This window comes from Geotrypetes seraphini, chromosome 1, assembly GCF_902459505.1.
Source record: "Geotrypetes seraphini chromosome 1, aGeoSer1.1, whole genome shotgun sequence".
Taxonomy (NCBI): domain Eukaryota; kingdom Metazoa; phylum Chordata; class Amphibia; order Gymnophiona; family Dermophiidae; genus Geotrypetes; species Geotrypetes seraphini.
In genome coordinates, this window is record NC_047084.1 from 409,196,530 (window position 1) to 409,221,389 (window position 24,860).

At 44.9% G+C, this 24,860-nt stretch overlaps 1 protein-coding gene across 5 annotated transcripts in view; it reads left to right on the forward strand.

Annotated features, from left to right (window-relative positions):
• FSD1L (fibronectin type III and SPRY domain containing 1 like) overlaps positions 1–24,860 on the forward strand; it is a 201,887-nt gene that overhangs the window by 110,807 nt on the left and 66,220 nt on the right. For all 5 annotated transcript variants that reach the window (XM_033918462.1, XM_033918492.1, XM_033918472.1 and 2 more), the window contains 2 exons: positions 2,412–2,510; positions 9,333–9,462. In XM_033918462.1, coding sequence (XP_033774353.1) covers positions 2,412–2,510; positions 9,333–9,462 — 229 coding nt within the window. The remainder of the gene's footprint in view (positions 1–2,411; positions 2,511–9,332; positions 9,463–24,860) is intronic.

The window sequence follows — 24,860 nt, forward strand, 5'->3', positions numbered from 1 at the left end:
TCGGGTCACAGAGTGGATTACTCTCATGACCGACGCCAGTCTTTCCAGCTGGGGTGCTCATTGCAAGGACTGTTCCATACAGGACCAGTGGACTCACAACCAGAAGGGTTGGTTGATCAAACGTCTGGAGCTTCAGACCATACACTTGACATTGCAAGCTCTTCAAAACACCCTAGAAGGAAAAGCTGTAAGAGTGTTTTCCAACAATGCCACAGCAATGGTGTACGTGAATCGACAGGCACCAGGAGTGCTCCCCTGAGTCAGGAGGCTCGGATGTTGTTTCGGTAGGCAGAGCTACATCTTCAGGCTCTCTTGGCAGCACACGTGGCTGGAGTGGAAAATGTACAAGCTGACTTTCTCGGTTGCCAAGTCCTGGACTCAGGAGAGTGGTTTCTCTTGCAGAGAGCATTTTGTCTCATTGTGTGGCATTGGACAGACTTGATGGCTTCAGCCAAGAACTCGAAAGTCAGGCATTTCTTCAGTCAAAGAACAGAACCAGGAAGCTTAGGGCTAGATGCATTGGTTCAGCCATGGCCAACTCAGGATCTCCTTTAGGTCATCGAGTCATCTGCAGGATAGCGACTCATCCAGGCCTTGTTATCCTCGTGGCTACAGATTGGCCTCACTGTCCATGGTATGGGGATCTGGGCTGTTTTCAGCGGGACAGGAAGCTCAAGTTCCCTCTTCATCACAACCTGCTCACTCAGGGGCCGGTTCCCATGGAGAATCCCCAGCACTTTGGTCTTATGGCATGGCTCTTGAGCACAGGGCCTTGATTCAGAGAGGATACTTTTATGTTGTTGTTGCCACTCTTTTGAAGTCCAAAACAATGGTGGCTTAAGCCAATGCTTGGAAGGCTTTCCAGCAATAGTGTGCCAGAGACCAGATGAGCCATTGCATGCTCCTATTCCTATCGTCCTTACTTTCCTTCAGGCTGGTCCAGAAAAGGTCTTGCGGTGGCCTGTCTCAAGGTACAGGTGGCAGGTCTTTCCTGTTTTAGAGCACATAGTGATACCAGTTCCTTTACATCTCAACCTGATGTGACCAGATTTTTAGGGGGTGCGTCACTTGGGGCTACTCCTATGACAGCCTTTCCTTTCATGGAATATTAATGTTGTGCTGAGAGAGCTTGTGGAAGCCCGTTTTGAGCAGCTCAAGGATGCGTTTCTTCTGGACCTTACAGCCAAGACAGTTTTCCTTGTGGCAATTGTTTCAGCAAGGTGTATTTCGGAGTTGCAGGCTCTCTTGCAAAGAGCCCTTTCTCCAGTTCATGGAGGTGGGGGTTTCCCTCTGCACAGTTCCCCCTCCTTTCTTCCGAAGGTGGTTTCAAATTTTCACGTCAACCAGGAAGTTCGTCTGCCTGCTTTTCATTCCACAGGGTCAGAATGGAAGGATTAAATTCTTTGAAAATTGAACATGCGAAGAGTCTTACTCCACTACTTAGAGAGGACCAATGATTTTCATCTTTCTGGCCATTTGTTTGTCCTGACTATTCAGTCCAGAAGGGGTAGGCCTCTTCTTGCCCAGTGGATCCACATGGCCATTTTGTCAACTTACATCACTTGTGGCAAGCAGATGCTGTTTTCTCTCAAAACTCACTCAACAAGAGGTGTCGCTGCTTAGTGGGCAGGGTCTCAAGCAATTCTTCCGGCCGAAATTTGTAGAATGGCCACTTAGTCGCCTCTCCATACATTTACACAGTTTTACAGAGTGGATATGGTAGCTTGGTCTGACGCTGTTTTAGGGATCTCGGTATTGTGGGCAGTCTCTTCTGTCCTACCCTAGATGTTGCCATTGCTTTGGTATATCACTTATCATATTGACTCTGGAAGGGATGTAACAGAATGGAAGATTAGGTTTTTACTTTTGATATTCTTTCTGTTAGTCCCTGACTGAGTCAATACAACCCGCCCTCTATCTACTGTGTTTCTCTGTATTGCCTGCTTTTTTTGCCTTGGATGTTTCTCCTTTCAGACCTATGTATCTTCCAACCAACAGACAGGCCCTGTGAGTAGATATCTTTATCGCTGGCTTTGTTTCAGTTGGTGCTCGCTGCACGCAGCAGGTTGGTTTCATGTTCTTGCCTGTTTTTCATGTTGCTTGTTTATTAATTGTTTTCTTATATATTTCCAAGCAGAACAGAACGCTTTTGTATGGTGGGGAAGTTCCCCATGCCACCCTTTGTGTGTATGCTTTGTGCCAGTGCTTTTTGTTTTTTGGACTGAACTGTACAGGGCTCTGTGTTCCTCAGCCATCAACCTCAGCAGAGAAAAAGTGTGCAGTTTTCTGTAAGACCCAGTTCGCAGGTTGAGATAAAACACCTATTGTATTGACTCCATCAAGGACTAACAGAAAGAAGATTACCAAAGGTAAGAACCTAATCTTCCATTATCAATCTAACCCTTGATCAGGCGTGAAATTTGAGGCAAAATACATGAATTTCCGAGCTCGAGCCTGCAACAAAGCAGTGGCTGGGGATTACTCGGATCCTGTGACGCTGGAGACTAAAGGTAACTATTGATTGAGCTTTACAGTTTCTTAGCATTTGTCATCAAGCTATAAAAGCTTGGATTATAGCAGATAGATTCAAATTGAATGTATCTAAATCACAGATTTTGTTTCGATCAGGGAAAACTTCCTCTTCTCCAGTTCCAGAGATCTTTTCATTTGATGGTTTGAAAATTCCCATAGTATAATGTGTAAAGTATCTTGGTGTCTGGGTTAACACTTCTTTATCCTTATCCTTCCAACTTAAAAATATTGTTCAGAAAGTATCTTTTAAATTAAGAATGATTAGAAGAATGAAAGATTTACTTCCATGGTCAAATTTCAGAACTGTGGTTCAATGTTTGATTATTCCATAACTGAACTATTGTAATTCACTATATTTGGGCTTACTAATATATACAGATAGCACAAAATGCAGCTGCGTGTCTTTTAGCAAATGTGTCTTGATTTACTTATTTTACACACATATTAAAAGATTTATACTGGTTATCAATTCAGTGAAGAGTTAAGTGTAAACTTCTGGCTTTGTTTCATAAAGCTGTGAGTGACGGTCATTGCCAATAAGGATTTCTAGTGCAATAGGTGTGTAATTCTGGACGGTGAGGTATTCTCCCCATGTTCGTGAGCCATGCAGAAGGAATCCACTCCAGCTTTTTCACATCTCCTCCTTCACTAGAGGGCTCTTCTGCCCCCTTCAATTTTTCCTTCCGCACGTGAGCCAGAAGGAGTCGTTCTGATCTGCTCTGTATGTTTCTTTATTTTTTCAGGTGTATGTGATTCTCTGGAAAATTTTGAACCATCTATTCAGTCATGGAGCTGCGTTGCCCATGTCCTTTGTGGCATGCACCTGTCTAGCTCAGCAATGAACACCTTTTCCTCAGCTTTGTGGACTGGGATGGCCTGCATGGCGGATGGCTTCTATGACATTTTGAAGGTGCTGGAAAGAGTGTCAGCAGATTCTATTTGGGCCCGCTGAATGCTCTGGGTTCGGCAGTGGGCTGGTTATTTCTCCTCCGAGGCAACTCTGGCGCGGCTACCTTTTCAGGGGCAGTTGTTGTATGGCAAGGATCTGGTTGACCTCTTGAATTTGGTAATGGATCTTCACCCGAAGACCTGGCAGGATAGTAGAGCAAGGCACAAGGGTGCTGGGCATCCTCCCTTGAGTGGTTCCTGATGATATTTTCTTAACTACAGGCAAGATTTTTCATCCTCTTCGCAGAGATTTTCTCAGGATTCCAGGCTGCAGGCGTGCTTTGTCTACTGCTGCTCTTCCTGCCTCACCTTCCTGTATGACCCAATGATGCCAGGATGCCGAGGGCCCCTCTGCGGATAGGAGGTTCGGTCCTTGCAGTTTCGGCCTGCCTGGCTGCACATTATTAAAGTTCAATGGGTCGTGGAATTTATTCAGTTGAGCTGCAAGCTGGTTTTTCTAGCCTCTCACAGACTAGTTCGTGTTTTCTCCTGTCAGGAGTCCAGACATAGTGAGCTTTCTTCTGGCTGCTGTTCAGCGCTTGTTGGATATTCAAGCAGTACAGCTGATGCCAGGCTTACCTTCGGTTTACACAGATACTCTGTTTATTTTATTGTTCCTAAGACTGGATAAAAAGTTTGCAGACCGATTCTGATTTTGCAGCACTTCCATCCGGCTCTTAAGCTTCCTCAGTTCTGGATGAAGACCCTGTGGTGGGTCCTTCTAGCAATGGCGCCGGGGGAATTTCTGGCCTCCCTGGATCTTACAGAGGCAAATTTGCACATTTCCATTTATCCAGATCACCGCAAATTTCTGTGGTTTCATGTACTGGATCAGCTATGTCAACTTTTGGCCCTGTCCTTTGGGCTGACAACCACACCCTGGACCTTCACCACAGTGATGGTGGTAGTAGAGGCTCCTCTGAGTTGGGTGGAGTTGCAGGCTCATCCTTATCTGGTCGCCTGGTAGCTCAGAGTGCCCCTGGAAAAAGGGTTGCACTACAGTAGCGACAGTGCTCCACGTACTGGAATACCTGGGCTGAATTGTCAACTTTAAAAATAAAAAAATGCCCACGCAGTCGCTAGAATAGTTGATACGGTAGCTGGCCATGTTTACCTGTTTGAGGCTCGAAAATAGAAGCTCTGGGCACAGATTTCGTAGATATTGAAGGTGGAGGCCTCTTGCTTGGGACGTCCTACAGTGTATGGGTTCCAGGATTACCAAGCTGGACGTGGTTCCCTGGACGAACACATGCTTGCATTCACTTCAGAATGCTTTCCTCTCTCACTGGGCACTCCACTGAGATGTCTTAGAGCTGAGTCTGTGGTGGATTCTGGAGGCTAGAGTGTGTATGACCTGATGGCTTCATCCTCAATCACTCTGCCAGAGAGTTCCATTAAGCCTTGCCTCCTGGATTGTAGTAACCAAGGATGCTAGCCTTCATGGCTGGGAAAGGCTCACAACGGTTGTCATCCTTTTCAGGACTGTTGGGCTCCGTTACCACAGAAGCGGTCTATCATTGATGGTAGTGGTCTCTGTTAATCGTCAGAGAAGACCCAAGAACTTAATCTTGGCTCAGGAGGCTTGATTTCTTTTCCTTTGGGCGGAAAGTCTTCTGATGCTGACAGCGGCGCATGTGGTCGCGGTGGCCAACATTCCAGCAGACTTCCTCAGCCATCAGTCTAAAGTTCCAGGTGAGTGGGCCCTAGTGCAGTAGGCATTTTGGGCGCTCATGAGGCGCTGGGAGCAGCCCCACCTTGACCTCATGTCTGCGGTGCCAAATTAGATGGTTCCACGCTTCTTCAGTCACAGATCTGGCTCAGAAGTGAGAGAACTGATGCTCTTGAGCAACTGGGGCCTCCAGAGGTTCTTCTCTCCATTTTTCAACCTTGGTTGCTGTTCGGAGGATTGCAACTCACCCTGGCTGCATCATTCTAGGGGTTCCGATTTGCATTGAAGGCCGTGGTGCACAGATCTGATGTGGCTGTAGGTGGCATATAGTCTGCACCTGAGTGTCTTTCCTGACCGTCTCAACTAGGCCCGATTTCCATGAAAGATCTGGGTAGTTTTATCCTTACAGCTTTGCTCTTGAGTGCACAGCTTTAACAAAAAAAAACCCATCAAGGCAATTCGAAGCTTGTCATAGCTAAAGCTTCTTAGGTCTTCCAAATCGTCCGTGGTGTCAGCTTACACTAAGGCATGGAAGACCTTTAGATCGCTGGAGTGACCAAGAACAGGTGAACCCTTATTCGACTCGGGTGTCGCGGGTCCTTGCTTTCTCCAAGCAGGTCTGGATACAGGCCTCATGGAGGCGTCTCTGCGGATCCCGGTGGCTGGTCTCTCTGGTTCTAGATCCCAGGATTGGCAGTTCTCTTTGGAGTTGCATCCAGATGTTGCTTGGTTTTGCAAAAATATCTTTAGGTCTAGTCGCCTGTTATGAATCCATTTCCAGGCTGGGACCTTAATGTAGTGCGGTCTGGTTTGCCAGGCCTCCTTTTGATCCACTGAGAGATGTTTCTCTCCAGGATTTAACTTTCCAGACTTTTTTTGCTGGCCGCTCTCTTAAGACCGTAGAGTTTCCGGATGGCAGGCATTGGCATGTTGACTCCCTTTACTCCAAGTTCCTGAGAGCGGACAGTTCCTTCTTTCTTTTTGCTGAAGGTGGTTTCGGCTTTCCATGTCCATCCGGAAGTGTGTTTTCCTGGTTGTTCAGCTGACGGGTTTCAATCTCAGGATCATCTGCTTAAGTACTTGGACGGGCGCAGGGTTCTCCTGAATTATTGGCGAATCTCTCATGAGTTTTGCTTTCTGACCACGTGTTGTGGTGGCTCATTTGATTCTGCAGGGTTCTTCCATGTCTAAGGCTACGATCTCTAGATGGATCCATACAGCCATTTACTCAACTTACATTCTTGATGGGCTACTATCCCCTATTTATGTTAAGGTGCTTTCTGACAGGTGTGTAGCTTCATCATGGACGGAAGCTAGATCTGTTTCTCCTGAGGAGATTTGCAGGGCGGCAACGTGGTCTTCTTTTCACACGTTTGCCAATTTATGCAGAATGGATGTTGCTGCCAGACAGGACTCTGCCATTTGGGTCCTCGGTCTTAAGGGCCGGTGCAGCATGCCCACCATAGCTTTCATGGGGGACTGCTTTTGTACATCCCTATGGTCTAGATATAATGTCTCACCTATTGCACTGAAAAAGGAGATTATGTACTTACCCTGGAGAGATCTTTTCCAGTAGATAGGCGAGACATTCTAGACGCCTGCCCTGTCCTTGCTGTGCCTGTTTCAGATTCAGATTTCAGTCTTCTGCTTATCCAATCTGTTTCTTGGATACTGGTCAACCCTTTAGGGTTAACAAGAGTTTGTACATATGTATAACCTGTTGTTGGAGTAGTTCTGAACTCCTTTGATGCCTCTGTTGGAGATTAACAGTACTGTTTAGTTGTTTGAGCAGAACAATAGTTTGGTCTGTCGTTACAGGTGCCTCTACTTCACACAGTTGAGTGTGTCTCTCTATGCTTAGATACTGACTGCTAGAGGGTGCTAAACTAGCCCGTGAAGTACTCTAGAGGCAGAATGAACAACCTGTAATGGATTTCTTCTGCAGACCATGTGAGTAGTGAGAAATAACCCTATGGTCTAGAACAGTGTTTTTCAACCTTTTTACACCTATGGACTGGCAGAAATAAAAATTTATTCTGTGGACCGGCATCTGAAGAACACTGGGCTAAGTCGTGGGCCAGACCCCGTCCATCTCTACCCAAAGTCCACCCCAGACCCCGCCCCCATAATAGTACTAATTGCACCTTGCATGTCCCGTGCCTCATCCGGAAGCCTTCCCTCTGAAGTTGGAATGTCAGAGAGAAGGCTTCCAGTTCAGGCGCAGGATGCCCGTAGGAGCCACTGCCTGTGGCTTTGCACTGAATCAGTTAGGAAAGGGAGCTGGCTCGAAGATAACGCCGCATCGATTGCACCGTGGACCAGCGGTTGAAGAACACTGTTTTGGGCCTGATGCACGTACTGGCCCTGTGGACCGGCAGGAAATTTAAGAACACTGGTCTTGAACAAACATGGGCAAACTATGGCCCGTGCGCCATATCCGTCCCATTTAGGTTTTTAATATGGCCTGCCAAACATCTGGCTCTTCTCCACAGCTCATCCAGTGGGGTGGATTCGACACATGGCTAGGCGGGGCTTTTCCTGTGGAGCACCGTTTTTTTCTTCTCGGCTCTACTGCTGATTGGTCAGAATGGTCCCTGGGGTGGGAAGAGTAAGAAAAAGGTCCGCCCCTTAAGTACTGATTGGGGGGAAGTAAGGCATTTCAGCTCCTTCTGGATCTCATTGGATGAGGATGAATTCATGTTATGTCCTGGCGCGCTTTCCAGGTCCCGCCCCCTCCTCTTTTCCTTCGCTTGGCACTCTTGCCCTCGCGCCATAGTAGCGGTTTAAGAATGTGAAGATGCTGCTGGAGGAGGAGATCCCAGGTGGCAATGGGCCTTGCATGACATTTTCATGAACCTAGAGAAGGTAGCCGACTACTGCGAGAACAACTACATCCAGGTGGGAAGAGGTTGCGGCCTTGTGCCCCTTGCAAGCCCCTTTGGGATAGAGATGCGAGTGCTGCTTGGAGGGGAGCCTTGGCCCCCAAGAAGAGGATGGAAAAAGAGCGGTTTTAAAGTAACAGAATGCAAACCCTAAAAAAATCCACCAATCTGTGTCCCAGTCAGAGGACGAGATGGACATTTTCCCTTTTTTTTCCATGCTGCTGAATCAAATGAGGTGAGGAGTCTATATCAGTGAGTGATTGGATACTTGTGAGCATTATGTATATGTGACAGGGAAGTTTTGTAAACTGCATGAAGTAATTAATGAAGTAAGTCGCTTGATGTTGGGAAATTATGCCAATGTGTTTTAAATAAGATACGATTGGAATATAAGTGAAAGTTTGGGAAGGTTTAACATTAAAATAATTTTATAACTACAGAGATAGAGGTATAGTGAGGCGTGGGGAGCAAGAGGGAAAGGCTCGCAAAAATGACAGTATCATAGCAACTCCTCACGCACCGTGGGTCACCCCCCTGTCGACCTACCTTCCAGTCACCTCCCAACCTCCCCGGGTCGTTCCCCCCCACCCAGCCCCTCTGTCAAATTTAAGAACCCATTGTGGCCCACGAGTCAAAAAGTTTGCCCACCCTTGGTCTACAATGCCTCACCTATCTGCTGGAAAAGATTTTACCAGGGTAAGTACATAATCTCCTTTTAACAAGTTTGGATTTTTATAAATCATTTTGCCTCAGATCTCTTGAGATATTTTAGAGAGTTGGTGCTAACCAAAACTATGCTCTCTTATTTATTTATTTATTTAGTCGGATTTCTAGCCTGTCCTCCCAGAAGAGCCCAGAATGAGTTACAAGTTTACATACACAGTAGAAGGTTTAGCAACAAGGTTACAGTTTCACCTAAAAGATTAAAAGGATGAAGAGCTGTAGTAGAAATTCTTATGTGCATGTTTTAGGCACTGAGCTCAATAGCATGGCAAATGATGGGCAACAAGGATGCAAATTCACATTTATGATATATAGAACAACCGATTAAGGGGAGAACAGCAACAGAGGGAAAAACAGTGGGTCATCGAGAGATGGCGAGTTGTCAATCTATAATCCTGAAGAGATCAACCATCTTGTGGAAGTATATAAAGCAGTCCATCTATTCAAATATGATGGTTGTTGCTCCCATAGTGCCCTATATGTTTTGCATAAAATCTTAAATAATACTTGATATTTTACTGGAAGCCAGTGGAACTGTTTTAACAAAGGTTAATTAGGTTTATTTTATTTTCAAACAGCCTTGAACTTCTCCTTCGAAAACTCCTCATCCCATCTGAACCTGAAAGTAGATGATTCATTCGTTGAATGGGATTCTATGGGAGGCAAAAGCCAGGAAACCAAAGTAAAGGGGAAGGAGAACAAAGGAAGGTATGAGCATTCCTGCTGAAAAGCCCTAATCAGTCCATTCTAGATGGAATATCCAAGCATATAATTAGAGCTGCCTGTGATTGCCAGGCTCCTGTGTTTGTTCTATTTGGGGCCCAAAGACCTAGAGAACAGGGGAGAGAGAGCTGGTACTTTCACTAGCAACAGAAGGAGGAATTGCCAGAGCATTGGAAGCCTTGGGCCTGGAGGGGAGTTGGATAAAGGGCAGAAAATGGTATTTTTATTTAGTTCAAATCAGTTTTATTGATGACAGTAAAAAAAACCCTTTTCAAAACAACAATACAATGAATACACAATAAATTGCAGTAGTGATCATTGAGAGACAACATAGAGCCAGTCATCAAAAGTTTTCCAAAAAGTTTTTACACCCCCAGTCCCCCCAACCCCCTTCCCCCCTCAATCAGTAGCCTATTACTGCTATATGGAAATCCCTAAGCACCCCCATCCCCACTTCCCAAGGTCTGCCTAAAGCTCTTCATCCCTACCAAACAATCCCACCATCCAGCTTTACAGAAGACTACACCCACGTGGGTGTAAAATTCGTATATACGGAGCCCAAACCTGCTTTTACCTTTCCTAGAACCTCTTGCATCTCTAGCTTCCTAACAGGCCAATTGGTTCAAATCCGCATGACAATGCCAGAAACTAGGAGCAGCACTGGAGGTCCAATTTTTTCAATATGCCCTTACGGGCCACCAAACACAGTTTACGATATAACAGTTTAGCCTCCATACCCAAAGAACCATATTTCTCTAGAATATAGAAACATAGAAACATGATGCCAGATAAAGGCTGAATGGCCCATCTAGTCTGCCCATTCGCAGTAACCATTATCTCTTTCTCAGAGAGATCCCATGTACCTATCCCAGGCCCTTTTGAATTCAGGCACAGTCTCTGTCTCCACCACCTCTTCTGGGAGACTGTTTCATGCATCTGCCTCCCTTTCTGTAAAAAGTATTTCCTTAGATTACTCCGGAGCCTATCACCTCTTAACTTCATCCTATACCCTCTCATTGCAGAGTTTCCTTTCAAATGAAAGAGACTCGACTCATGCACATTTATATTATATAGGTATTTAAACTTCTCTATCATATCTCCTCTCTCCCTCCTTTCATCCAAAGTATACAGATTGAGATCTTTAAGTCTGTCCCCATACGCCTTATGATGAAGACCACATACCATTTTAGTAGCCTTCCTCTGGACCGACTTCATTCTTTTTATATCTTTTTGAAGGTGCGGCCTCCAGAATTGTACACAATATTCTAAATGAGATCTCTCCAATTATACAGGAGCATCAATACCTCCTTTTTCCTACTGGCCATCCTATGCAACTTAGCATCCTTCTAGATTTCGCCGTAACCTTTTCGATCTGTTTGCCCACCTTAAGATCATCACATACAATCACACATAAGTCCCACTCTTCCGTCGTGCACATAAGTTCTTCACCCCCTAAACCGCATTCCCTCGAGTTTTCGCAATCCAAATGCATGATCTTGCATTTCTTAGCATTAAATTTTAGTTGCCAAATTTCAGACCATTCTTCAAGTTTTGCCAGGTCTTTCTTAATGTTATTCACACCATCCCGCTTATCTACTCTATTACAGATTTTGGTATCATCTGCAAAGAGGCAAATTTTACCCAACAACCTTTCAGCAATATTGTTTATAAAAATGTTAAAAAGAACAGGTCCCAAAACAGAACCTTGAGGCACACTACTGGTAACATCCCTTTCCTCAGATCGATCTCCATAGAACACTATCCTCTGTCGCCTTCCACTCAACCAATTCTTGACCCAGCCCGAGGGCACTCAATTTATTTATTAGAGGTCTGTGTGGAACGCTGTCAGTCTTTGCTAAAATCTAAATACACCACATCTAGTATACATCCTTTATCCAATTCTCTGGTCACCCAGTCAAAGAAATTGATCAGATTTGTCTGACAAGACCTACCTCTAGTGAACCCATGTTGTCTCCAGTCCTGTAATCCACAGGATTACAGAAACTTGACCATTCTCTGTTTTAAAAGTGTTTCCATTAATTTGCTTACCACAAAAGTCAGACTTACCGGCCTGTAATTCCCTACTTTTTCCTTACTCCCACTTTTGTATAGAGGGATCACATCTACCCTTCTCTGGTACTACTCCTGATTCTAGAGACTCGTTGAAAAGGTCAGTCAGCAGAACTACCAGAACTTCCCTAAGTTCCTTCAGCACCCTCAGATGTATACCATCCAGCCCCAATGCTTTATTACCTTTATTTTAACTAGCTCCTCACGAACACAACCCTATGAAAATTGACCAGGGTCTATTATTCCTCCATCCCTATTCACGTTTGTCTTCTGCGGTCCCACTCCCAGCTCTTCAGCCATGAACACAGAACAGAAATATTTGTTAAGCAAGTCGGCCTTTTCTTTATCAGTTTCTACATATTCCTCCCCATCACCTTTAAGTCTCACAATGCCACTTTTGCACTTCTTCCTATCACTAATATATCTAAAAAATGTCTTGTCTCCCTGTTTTACCGTGTCAGCTATTTTTTCTTCCATTTGCATCATTGCTTTCCTGAATACACAGCCAGCCTCTCTTAACTTTTCCAGATATTTTTGCCTGTCTTCCTCTTTCTGCGATCTTTTGTAGGTTTATGAAAGCTAATCTCTTATTCCTTACCTTCTCAGCTACTACTTTTGAGAACCAAAGTGGTCTTATTTTCTTCTTACTTTTAGTTACTTGCCTCACAAAAAGGTTTATTGCCCTTACAATCACTCCTTTCAGTTTTGCCCACCGCATTTCCACTCCTTCCAGACGTTCTCATCCAGACAATAATTCCTTGGCGTGAACCCCCATCCAATCAAAGTTAGTTTTTTAAAAGTCTAGAACCTTTGCTTTTGAATGAGCCCTTTCTATACCCATCTTAATATTAAACCCTACCATGCAGTGATCACTGGTTGTCAGATGATCACCCAATGTAACATAAGAAATACTTTCCTCATTTGTAAGCACTAAGTCCAATATGACCCCATCCTATGTGGGTTCTATTACCAACTTCTGGAACAGTTCTTCTTGAAGAGAATTCAGAATCTCCTTATTTCTAGAAGACCCCGCAATAGGCATACCCAAATCAACATCCGGCATGTTAAAATCACCTATTAGCAAGACTTCCCCTTTTTTAGATATATTCTGAATGTCTACTATTAAATCTCTATCTACTTCTTGTGTCTGTGAAGGAGGCCTGTATATCACACCAATATAAATATATTCACCATTCCCTCTTTCCAAATTGATCCACAGTGCCTATTCCTTGCCCTACAGATCCTGCAGTTGTGTGGCTTTAATATGATCTTTAACATATAATGCTACTCCTCCTCCTTTTCTTCCTACCCTGTCTTTCCTGAACAGATTATAGCTCGGTATAACTACGAGGGCGTTCAAAAAGTATCAGACCTTAATTTTTGTTACGTAAACAAATAAAGCTAGGAAGGAGTGGTTTGGTGCACATATGTAGGCGACCCTAATGTGCATTCTTGAATTTTTTTCCGCCTACAGAAGCTGTCAGTTGCTGGCAGACCGCCGATGAGTGAGGAAGTGTAAGTGAGCGCTGTCAGATTTTCGTTTTTGACAAAATGACAGAAAAAGTTGAACAACGCTACTGCATTAAATTTTGTGTAAAGCTTGGCAATTCCCAAGTGGAAACAATCCGCAAGATTCAACAGGCCTTCGGGGACGAAGCAATGGGCACCACACAGATAAAGGAGTGGTTCAACCGCTTCAGAGATGGCCGCACATCAGTAGAGAGTGAAGCACATTCTGGTAGGCCCTCAATATACAGAAATGAGATCGTCATTGACCAAGCGAGTACCCTGGTGATGTTAGGATTGTTGAATCACGATCAGAGAACTTGCAGACGAGGCGAGCATCAGCGTTGGATCCGTTCATTCCATTTTGAATGAGGATTTGGGCTTCGGGAGAATTTCAGCGAAGTTTGTGCCAAAGCTGCTAACGATGGAACAGAAGCAACTCCGTTTGGAGATTGCACAGGACATGCTGAAGACTGAACAGTGATCCCAACTTCCTCAGCACAGTGATCACTAGCGATGAGTTCTGGGTTTATGAGTACGACCCAGAAACCAAGTTGATGTCATCACAATGGAAGCATTCAACATCCCCGAGGCAAAAAAAAGAAAGGCAGATCCATAGCAGTGTCAGTCATGCTGACCGTCTTCTTTGACTCCAGTGGCATGGCTCATCACGAATACGCACCACAAGGCACAACCATCACCAAGGGGTACTACCAAGAGGTTCTGCGTCACTTTTGTAATGCTGTGAGACGCAAACATCCAGACCTGTGGGCAGCAGGCAATTGGCAGCTCCATCACAATAAGGCACCGGCCCATTCTTCACATTTGATACGAAGTTTCCTGGCCAATTCCTGTGATTCCTCAGGCTCCCTACTCTCCCGACATGGCTCTGTGTTACTTTTGGCTTTTCCCCAAGCTGAAAATGCCCCTGAAAGGGACCAGATTTCAGTCAAGAGAAGACATCATGCAGAATGCGAAGGATCAGTTGCAAGCAATCTCAAAAGAGATGTTCCAGGACTACTTCCAACAGTGGCAGAACTGTTAGAAGTGTGTAGCAGCCCAAGGGGATTACCTTGAAGGAGATTAGTATAAGATTGTTGTATCTGAATACGAGTATTTTTTGTGAATCCCAGTCATCCTCGTACATCCCAGTCATGGTTCTCTGTGAACCATGTCTCTGTGATCGCTGCTTTCCAGACATTGCCCCTTTTTCCCATCCGTGTAGAGGTTTCAGTAATTTACTTACCTGAGGGCTTATACTCACCCAGGAGCTTTTATCACCCTTCTCCATCCCTTCTAGTTAATAGCCCTCTTCAGTAGATTAGCCAGCCTGCTGGCAAAGACACTTCTTCCCTTCTTTGATAGATGCACACCATCCCTGCTCTGCAATCCTTGGAAGATCATTCCATGGTCCAGGAAGCCAAAATGTTCTTGATGACACCATCCATATAGCCACACATTCATCTCTAGGATGCAAGCTTCTTTGCCCTGGCCTTTATCCTCGACAGGGAGGATGAACGAGAATACCACCTGCATACCTGATTGCTTCACCTTCTCTCCCAGAGCCACAAAGTCTCTTTTGACACATTCGCAGGGGTACCTGGCAGTATTGTTAGTGCCAATGTGGATTAGCAGCATCGGATAGTAGTCATCAGGTTTTATGAGTCTCGGCAAGCTCTCTGTAACATCTTGGATTTTGGCACCAGGCAGATAGCATACCTCTCGTGACATCATGTCTGGTCTACAGATAGATGCTTCTGTACCCCTCAGAAGGGAATCACCAATTACCACTACCATATGGATCCAGTAATTTGGGGGATTTCAAGTTTTGATCTTTCCTGAGGTAGCAGACAGAATAAACAAGTTCTTCTCGTCGGTCTTCACGAGCGAGGACACATCTAATGTACCAGAACCCGAGGAGATCATAAGTGAGGATCTAGATGAAAAGCTAGAGCAAATAGAGGTAAGCCATGAGGACGTCCTCCCACAGATAGATAGATTGAAAAGCGACAAATCACCGGGCCCGGACGGAATCCACCCAAGGGTACTAAAAGAACTGAGAAAGGAAATAGCGGAAACACTCCGGCAAATATGTAACCTATCATTAAAAACTGGGGAGATCCCGGAGGACTGGAAAATAGCAAATGTCACGCCTATCTTTAAGAAGGGATCGAGAGGTGACCCGGGAAACTACAGGCCGGTGAGCTTGACTTCGGTTCCGGGTAAGATGATGGAAGCACTGATTAAGGACAGCATCTGCAAGCACATAGAAAAAAATGGGCAGCTGAGGGCGAGCCAAACTTACTACACTTCTTTGAGGGAATAAACAGCCAGATAGACAAAGGGGAACCCATAGACATCATTTACCTCGACTTCCAAAAAGCCTTTGACAAGGTACCCCACGAACAGCTGCTTAAGAAGCTGTGGAACCACGGGGTGGAGGGGGATGTATACCGATGGATTAAACACTGGTTGGCGGGCAGAAAACAGAGGGTTGGAGTGAAGGGCAAATACTCAGACTGGCAATGGGTCACGAGCGGAGTTCCGCAGGGGTCGGTGTTGGGACCGCTCCTGTTCAATATATTTATAAACTATCTGGAGACGGGGACGAAATGTGAGGTTATCAAATTTGCAGATGACACCAAACTTTGCAGCAGGGTTAGAACCACAGAAGACTGTGAAGACCTGCAAAGGGACCTAACGAAATGGAAGAGTGAGCCAAAAAGTGGCAGATGCGTTTTAATATAGAGAAATGCAAGGTCATGCATGTTGGGAAAAAGAACCCGATGTTCAGCTATACAATGGGGGGAACATTGCTAGGGGTAAGTACCCTTGAAAGAGACCTGGGTGTGCTGGTGGATACAACAATGAAAGCATCAGCACAATGCGCGACAGCCTCAAAGAAAGCAAACAGAATGCTGGGTATCATCAAGAAGGGTATCACGACCAGGACAAAGGAAGTCATCATGCCACTGTTTCATGCAATGGTGCGCCCGCATCTGGAGTTCTGTGTCCAGTATTGGTCGCCGTACCTCAAGAAGGACATGGCAATGCTTGAGGGGGTCCAGAGAAGAGCGACGAAAATGATAAGAGGTATGGAAAACCTTTCGTATGCCGACAGGCTAGAATAGCTGGGGCTGTTCTCCCTGGAAAAGAGGAGACATGATACAAACTTTCAAGATCCTGAAAGGCATAGATAAGGTAGACAGGGACAGATTCTTCAGACTGTGGGGAACAACAAATACAAGGGGGCACTCGGAGAAACTGAAAGGGGGACAGGTTTAGAACCAATGCCAGGAAGTTCTTCTTCACCCAGAGAGTGGTGGACATATGGAACGCACTACCGGAGGTTGTGATAGGGCAGAAGACACTACAGGGATTCAAAGAAGGTTTGGATAAATTCCTGAAGGATAAGGGGATTGAGGGATACGGATAGAAGTAGTGATAGGATTTTTAGGATGAGGCAGGAACCACTTGACAGGTCATGGACCTGATGGGCCGCCACGGGTGCGGACCGCTGGGCGCGATGGACCTCTGGTCTGACCCGGTGGAGGCAACTTCTTATGTTCTTATGTTCTGTCTTTGGGATGCTCTCATCTCCACTTCCAGGCAAGCATACTGGTTCTTCTGTTCAAGGGCGGAGGAAGAAACAGTACTAATCTTGCAGTGTTCCGTAATCTGAGTTCAGCTGCCTTCCCTCAGCACAGCCTCTTCTTCCCCACTACTGGAAATCTTTGATGCCTCATGAACCATTTCATCAGTGTACCTCTCATTCTCACCTATGCTTCTCAATATTGCCACCTCCTCTCTCAGTTCTTTTACTTCCTTCATGAGGGATTCAAGCTAAAGACATCTTGTACATGGGTACAATCTGCCTGGGTAACATTTTCTGTCTGCACAGAGTCATAAGTTGTAACCTGAGCAGCAGCTTTGGTGATGTGATGTTTCCCTTCCATACTGTGGTGCAGAAGAACTTACACCTGGAAGTAAACAAAAAAGAAAGGGCAGAAAAATCCTACCAAAGTAATTTCCCTGTTCCAGAGGCAGATAGTAGTTCACAGGTTACTATAAGTAAAGAAATGAGCTAGGGGTGGACCTACCAGAAACTTTAATGCAGATACTCTACAATCTCTCTCTTAGAACCAGGCTTACTGAAGGTTAGGCACTAGGCCAGCATTCCTCCCCTCAAGGGTCACCTGTGAAGTCTGATCTCTTAAGAAAGTACTCGTATCTAACACCAGTTGTTCTAGGGTTCCCTAGAGAGGAATCTCTAAAACAGAATATAACACCACCACTAAAACATATATCCCAAAGTTCTCTCTTTCCTTCCACATTTTATACCTACTACCGTAGATATCCCTCCACAATAATATAGTTGTTGGGAAAAGTACGCTCAGTACAATACCCGAAAGTAAAATTCCTGCAACTGAGCACTACATGTCGGGGCAGGGATGCTGGAGATGTGAACTGTAGTATCCCAAGACTGCAATGATATATGCAAATCCCACTCCCAGCTCCTGTGATATGAGCCCATCTCCTTACAGGGTTCCTCCCTCATGAACCTCTTATAAAGCATTGACACTGAAATCTCTTCCTCAGTGTCCACTTCAAAGACGTCACGAAGGTGGACTCCTTTGTGAGTACCAGCAATCCGTGATCTAAAGAGGCCCAATAGTGTTTAAACTGACAGAAGGCATACCTATTCCCCCACCGCTTCCCAACACACTGTTGTAAATCTGTAAAATCTACCAAGGTCCCCTCAGTTGTCATCACATCCTCCAGTTACCATATATCATATACCTCCTTTTCCCAGTTCCCAAAGACTACATTGTCATTCCCTGGTGTGAAGAGGTAATGGCCCCTCAGCGGTATCTCATCCGTTACATGGGGGTCCCCATCTAAGTGTCTAATCAACCATCGCCACGCCTCCACCGAGTTGCGTAACAGTAAACTCTGTTTAAATTGGACAGGAAGCTGGGCCCCTATCAAGTGCAACAATGAGAAAAAATGATCCGGGGCTAAGAAGCCCTTTCCATCAACACAAGTGTATACCTTTTGGACATCCCCATACACCTCAAATCCCAGCCACCCACTAAATAGGAAAATTGAAGTTTAGACTTTCTATTTGCCCAGCAAAACCAAGCGAAACTCCATTTACTTTATTAACATCCTTCCTGAGCAATCTTAAGAGGAAGAGGTGCAACCATTTTGGCAGAATCATCATCCGTGTAAGATGCACCCTACCCATCAGAGAAAGAGGAAGCATTTTCCAACTACAGCCCCCCCCCCCAACTTTGGAACTTCCTACCAGTCTACATGAGAGAGGAAACAATACTAGATAGATTCAAAGGTTCCCTTAAAAGTTTTCTTTATAGGGATGCCTTTGAAACCTAGGCTTAAGGATCTAGACATAATTGAATCGTTTATATTTTTCTACCTTTTAATTCCTGATAATCTTTTCTTAAAGCCATACTTCTAGTTCTACTCTTACCCCTCCCTATTGTCCTAACCCTACATGTTCTCTTGTTCTATAACCATTGTAGTTCTTCTCCTTTTCCCTAGCTTGTACCAGTCTTAAGTATTGTACGTCTGTTCAAACTTGTCCTGTGTATATTATTGTCCCCCCATTTTAGTATTGTAATTCGCTTAGAAATATTTGATAAGCGTGTGCATCAAATTTTAAATAAAACTTGAAACTATCCAGCAACCGATCAGTCTCCCCCACCATCCTAGGAACATTCAGCCAGTACAAAGATGACACATCCATTGCATGCTGCACACCCAAGTAACAAAATGAACCCTGGGCCCACCTCAAGGGAAACCCTGGTCCCCAACGCTCCCATAGGTCCACAAAAGAAGGCAAAGCCTCTGATTTATCTAAATTAAGGGAAGCCAGCATGATCCTTCACCACTTCCAAAACATTTGAGAGGGAGGTCTCTGTTTCAGAAAGATGTACCAATAAGTCATCTGCATATGCCACCAACTTAAATTGATAAACCCCACCTGTATGCCCTTAATCGCTGGCATTTCAAAAAATCCCTAATAAAGGGAACCAGAGTGAGCGTGAATAATAATGGAGACAACGGACAACTCTGCCTAGTCCCCTGACCAAAAGGGAACAGAGCAGACTCTTGCCCATTAGCCAAAATTTTTGCCCTAGGGGAGGCGTACAAAGCTCGTAAAGCAGATAAAAATTGGCCACCAATACCATTATTCTCCAGTGTTGCAAACATAAAATCTCACTGTACCTTATTAAAGGCTTTTTCAGGCTTTTGAAACTTATAAGCAAAGATCTCAGCTTCTTACTTGATCTCTGTTCCAGGAATAACAAAAGCTTCTGTATGTTTGTCGCTATCGATCTACCCTGCACAAACCCCAATTGCGCTTCATGCAAAAGTTGTGGGAATACTCGAGCCAACCTATTTGCCAAAATTTTTGCTAACAGTTTTACTTCCACATTCAACAATGAGATCGGCCTTTAGTAACGTAGTAGATGATGGCAGATAAAGACCTGAATGGTCCATCCAGTCTGCCCAACCTTACCCTCTCTTTAAATTACTGATTTAAATTAAATTTTCCTTCTTAACTATTTCTTGGCCAAAACCCAAAGTTCTGCCCGGTACTGTGTTTAGGTTCCATCAACTGAATTTTTCATCAAAGCTCATTCCAGCCAATCTAAACCATCCCAGCTGTCAAAGCCCTCCCCATCCCATCCTTAACCAAACGGCCTTATACGGCACAAACCATACAAGTCTGCCCAGTACTGGCCTTAGTTCTTTAATATATACCATTATTTTCTGATTCGAGATCCTCTGTGTTCATCCCATGCTTTTTTGAACTCTCTCACTGTTTTCCTCTCCACCACATCCCTCAGGAGCACATTCCAGGCATCAACCACCCTCTACGAAAGAAGAATTTCCTTACATTATTCTTGAGTCTACCACCCCTCGACTTCAAATCATGTCCTTTGGTTTTACCATTTTCCTGTCTCTGGAAAAGATTTTGTTTCTATGTTAATACCTTTCAAGTATTTGAACATCTGAATCATATCTCCCCTGTCCCTCCTTTCCTCTAGGGTATACATATTCAGGGCTTCCAATCTTTTGGCACAAACCTCCTACCATTTTCGTTGCACTCCTCTGAACTGCTTCAAGTCTTCTTATGTCCTTTGCAAGATACGGTCTCCAAAACTGAACACAGTACTCCAAGTGGGGCCTCACCAACAACCTGTACAGGATCATCAACGCCTTCTTTCTCTTTATACAGCCTAGCATCCTTCTGGCAACAGGTACCACCTTGTCACACTGTTTTTTTGCCTTTAGATCCTCAGACACTATCACCCCAAGGTCCCTCTCCCCATCCGTGCATATCAGCCTTTCACCTCCCAGCATATACGGTTCCTTTCGATTATTAATCCCCAAATGTATTACTCTGCATTTCTTGGCATTGGAATTTTAGTTGCCAGATATTAGACCATTCCTCTAACTTTTGCAGATCCTTTTTCATATAGGATTTGGGCAGTTCAAGGTCCTGGCTGGGCTTAAGTAAAACCAATATATAAGCTATATTCAGGGCCTCTGGCAAAGCCTCTGCTCGGATCATCACAATGAAAGCCTGTGAGGGTGGCCCCAGAATCTCCTCCTCCCAACAGTTTATAAGATTTGTTTCAAAACCCATCATCCCCAGGCACCTTCACAAAAGGACTTTGTGCAATCACTAGATAAACTTCCTCTGGGGTCACAGGGTCCTCCAATTTGGCTCTCCTCCTTTGTCACCTGCAGATGTACAACATTCTGAAGGTACAAGGGCACACTCAATCCACCCCCTCTACCGGGGCTGCATACAAGCACCTGTAATGCTATTGAAAGATCCCACAGATACCCTCATCAGAGTTAACTCTCACCCCCTCTCCATCTCTCAAGCACAGTTTCTGGCCCCTCTCAGTAGCTACTAGATGAGCCAACAGCTTAGCACCCCCTTGATCAAACCTATCAATAATAATAAAACCCTAAGCGTGCATGCGCACTCCTACTTCCGTGATCCCTAGCTCCGTGGCAGAGAAATGTTAAAGCGTGCGGCGCGTGAGCACATGACAGTTTGCTACGAGTGTGTGTGTGGCAGTTTCCTGCATCCTGCGGCGGTTAGTGTGCGCCGGTTGCCCTTTCCACTGTATACAATACAACGTGATTAAAAATAAAGGTAGGTGGGAGAAGGGGCATGATAAACACACAGGCAGTGGGCAGGGACATTGACAGACAAGACAGAAATAGAGACACACACACTGAAAGACAGGTAGGTGGGAGAAGGGGCATGAGAAACATACAGGCAGGGGGCAGGGAGAAAGACTGACAGACATAAATAAAGACAACACACACAGAAGGACAGGAAGCCAGGGAGAGGTATAGAAAGAAAAAAAAACAGACAGACATACAGCGGCCAAGGAGACAGAGAGAAAGAAAGAAAGACAGACATATCTATTCTAGTACCCGTTAATGTAACGGGCTTAAAGACTAGTACATTTGATATTTATAATAATCAAAAGATTTGCGGACTCGCTGAAGGATCAGTTCATTAAGGAACACCTGCAATTCCAGGAATCTCTCCCTATTTGTCACCATATGGGAATGCCCATATTGCCATCTGGCCTGCTGCAATGCCTTCTCCAAGTGCAAGATTTCACAATCTCTCATCTTACGGGCATGGTTGATGTAACTAATGATCAGACCCCACAAAACCTCCTTGGCAGCCTCCCAGAATAATACTGGATGCTCCTGATGTTAGTCATTGTTGTGCATATAATCCTTCCAGGTAGCAAGCAAAGTCTCTTTAAATTTAGGATCACTATAATAAGACAAAAGAAACACCCACCTCGAGATCCATGACCCCTCTCCCTCCAAAATTAACCATACCCAGCCATGATCAGAAATCGCCAGCGAGCCGATCTCCGTCTTGCTTATCAAACCAAATGGGGTGCTCAAAACTAACAAGTAATCTATACGGTACTGGGTGTTGTGTGCCCAAGAGGGATTATTACACTCTATCCCCTGGGTGTAGCATCCTTCATACATCCACCAAGTCTAACAAGTTGCCAAGTTGTTGCAACCCTTTGCTCGATAATCTAGCTCTCCTCACCTGGCCCATGCAGTCCAACTGTGGGTCCCAAACTGCATTAAAATCTCCCCCAACTATAAGAGGCACTCCCTTGAACCGCAAGGTAATGGCGGAATAGAAATCTCTAATGTAATGTAATATTTCAAAAGGGTAGCAGTGATTGTCTTAAAGAAATGGGAATCATAAGTATTAGGAGCATACAGACAACAAAAGAGAATCATTTTCCTAGCCACCAGCCCCTACATACAATATAGCGCTCATTCACATCCCTGTCCAATAATTCCAGGTTCTGCACCACCCCCTTCCTAAACAATATAGCAACCCCTCTCTTTTTCTCCATGGCATTTGCCACCGTACACTCCCTCACTCACCATCTTTTAAGTTTACCATGCTCCAACCTATCAAAATGGGTTTCCTATAGCATTGCCACATCCACTTTACGGCACTGTAAATGTTGCAAGATCTTAGAGCACTTGATGGGTGAATTAATACCCCTCACATTCCAGGTAACTACTTGAAAACAAAGACACGACTGTCCCCAGCCTTTTCACCCTCCCATTGAACCAGAAACAAACACAAGTAGAACACCCCTATCCTAAGGGAACCATAACAAACACTTCACCCTCCATACAGACCTCTCCTCCCACCAACCTATCCCCCAGCACCTTCACAATCACATCACATGACCTGATGAGAGCCAGTCAACATGGCTTCAGGAAAGGGAAATCATGTTTGATGAATTTACTTCAATTTTTTGAGACCGCGGACAAACAAATTGATAGTGGAGAACCGGTGGACATAATATACTTGGACTTCCAGAAAGTGTTCGACAAGGTTCCAGATGAAAGACTTCTCAGGAAACTATGAAGCCATGTCACCCTCCCATTGAACCAGAAACAAACACAAGTAGAACACCCCTATCCTAAGGGAACCATAACAAACACTTCACCCTCCATACAGACCTCTCCTCCCACAAACCTACCCCCCAGCACCTTCACAATTATATTACACGACCTGATGAGAGCCAGCCAACATGGCTTCAGGAAAGAGAAATCATGTTTGACGAATTTACTTCAATTTTTTGAGACCATGAACAAACAAATTGATAGTGGAGAACCGGTGGACATAATATACTTGGACTTCCAGAAAGCGTTCGACAAGGTTCCACATGAAAGACTTCTCAGGAAACTACAAAGCCATGGAATAGAGGGAGATATACTAAGATGGATAGGCAAATGGCTGGAGAACAGAAAGCAGAGAGTGGGCATAAATGGGAGAAAGTGACTAGCGATGTGCCCCAGGGCTCGGTACTTGGGCCCATCTTATTTAATATTTTCATGAATGACCTAGAAGAAGAAACATCCAGTGATCAAGTTTGCAGATGACACAAAGCTATGCCGGGCAATCAGATCGCAGAAGGATAACGAGGAACTCCAGGGTGACTTGTGTCAGTTAGAGAAATGGGCGGAGAAATGGCAGATGAAGTTTAATGTGGAAAAGTGCAAAGTAATGCATTTAGGCAGAAAGAACAAGGAACACGAGTATAGAATGTCAGGTGCAACTCTGGGTAAGAGTGAACAAGAAAAGGACCTGGGTGTACTGATAGATAGGACACTGAAACCATTGGCACAATGCGCGGCAGCGGCAAAGAAAACAAATAGAATGTTAGGCATGATAAAGAAAGGAATCACGAGTAGATCAGAGAAAGTTATAATGCCACTTTATAGAGCAATGGTCAGACCACACTTGGAATACTGTGTACAACATTGGTCTCCCAACCTAAAGAAGAATATAAAACTGCTGGAGAGACAAGCAACAAAGCTAATAAAAGATATGGAGAATTTGGAATACGAGGAATGACTTAAGAGACTGGGATTGTTCTCCCTTGAGAAAAGGAGACTGCGAGGGGATATGATCAAGACTTTCAAAATACTGAAAGGAATCGACAAAATAGAACAGGAAAAAAAATTATTTACAATGTCCAGTATGACACGGACAAGAGGACATGGACTGAAGCTAAGAGAGGACAAGTCCAGGACAAATATCAGGAAGTTCTGCTTCACGCAACAAGTGGTGGACACCTGGAATGCTCTCCCAAAGGAGGTTATTGCGGAATCCGCCATTCTAGAATTTAGATGCACATCTCCTTACGAGAGGCATAGAGGGATATGGGTGACTACAGTGTACACCTGGCTGGGCCTCAGCATGTGCGGTTCTCCGGAGTTGATGGACCGAAGGTCTGATCTGGAGATGGCAATTCTTATGTTCTTATTGTTGCCCCAAACCCTCTAGCAACTCTCCAACACCCAAGCCCATGATAGAGAAAGGCCCTCATAATGGTAAGGCCGCAACGGTAACCCTGCAATATCCCCATACACCTCACTTACTCCCCATTCACTCTCCAACTACCCCAATCTCCCCTCCTATAGCCCCCCAACAATCCAAATCCTCCCCCCCATCCCCAACAGTCATTCAACCACATTCACTCGCACACTAATTCAAATAAGAAAATTGAACCCATACTTCTAGTGCTCTGTTCAGCAAAATCAGAACAGTCCTTCTCCAGAGCATACACTCAGGGTGGCTAGCTGCCGTCCAGTCCAGTTTTGCGTGGTTTCTGAGCCGGATGCACTCTCTGCCATTTTGTGGGTCACTCTCTGCCTCCCTGCACAGTTCCAGACCTCTGACCTTCCTC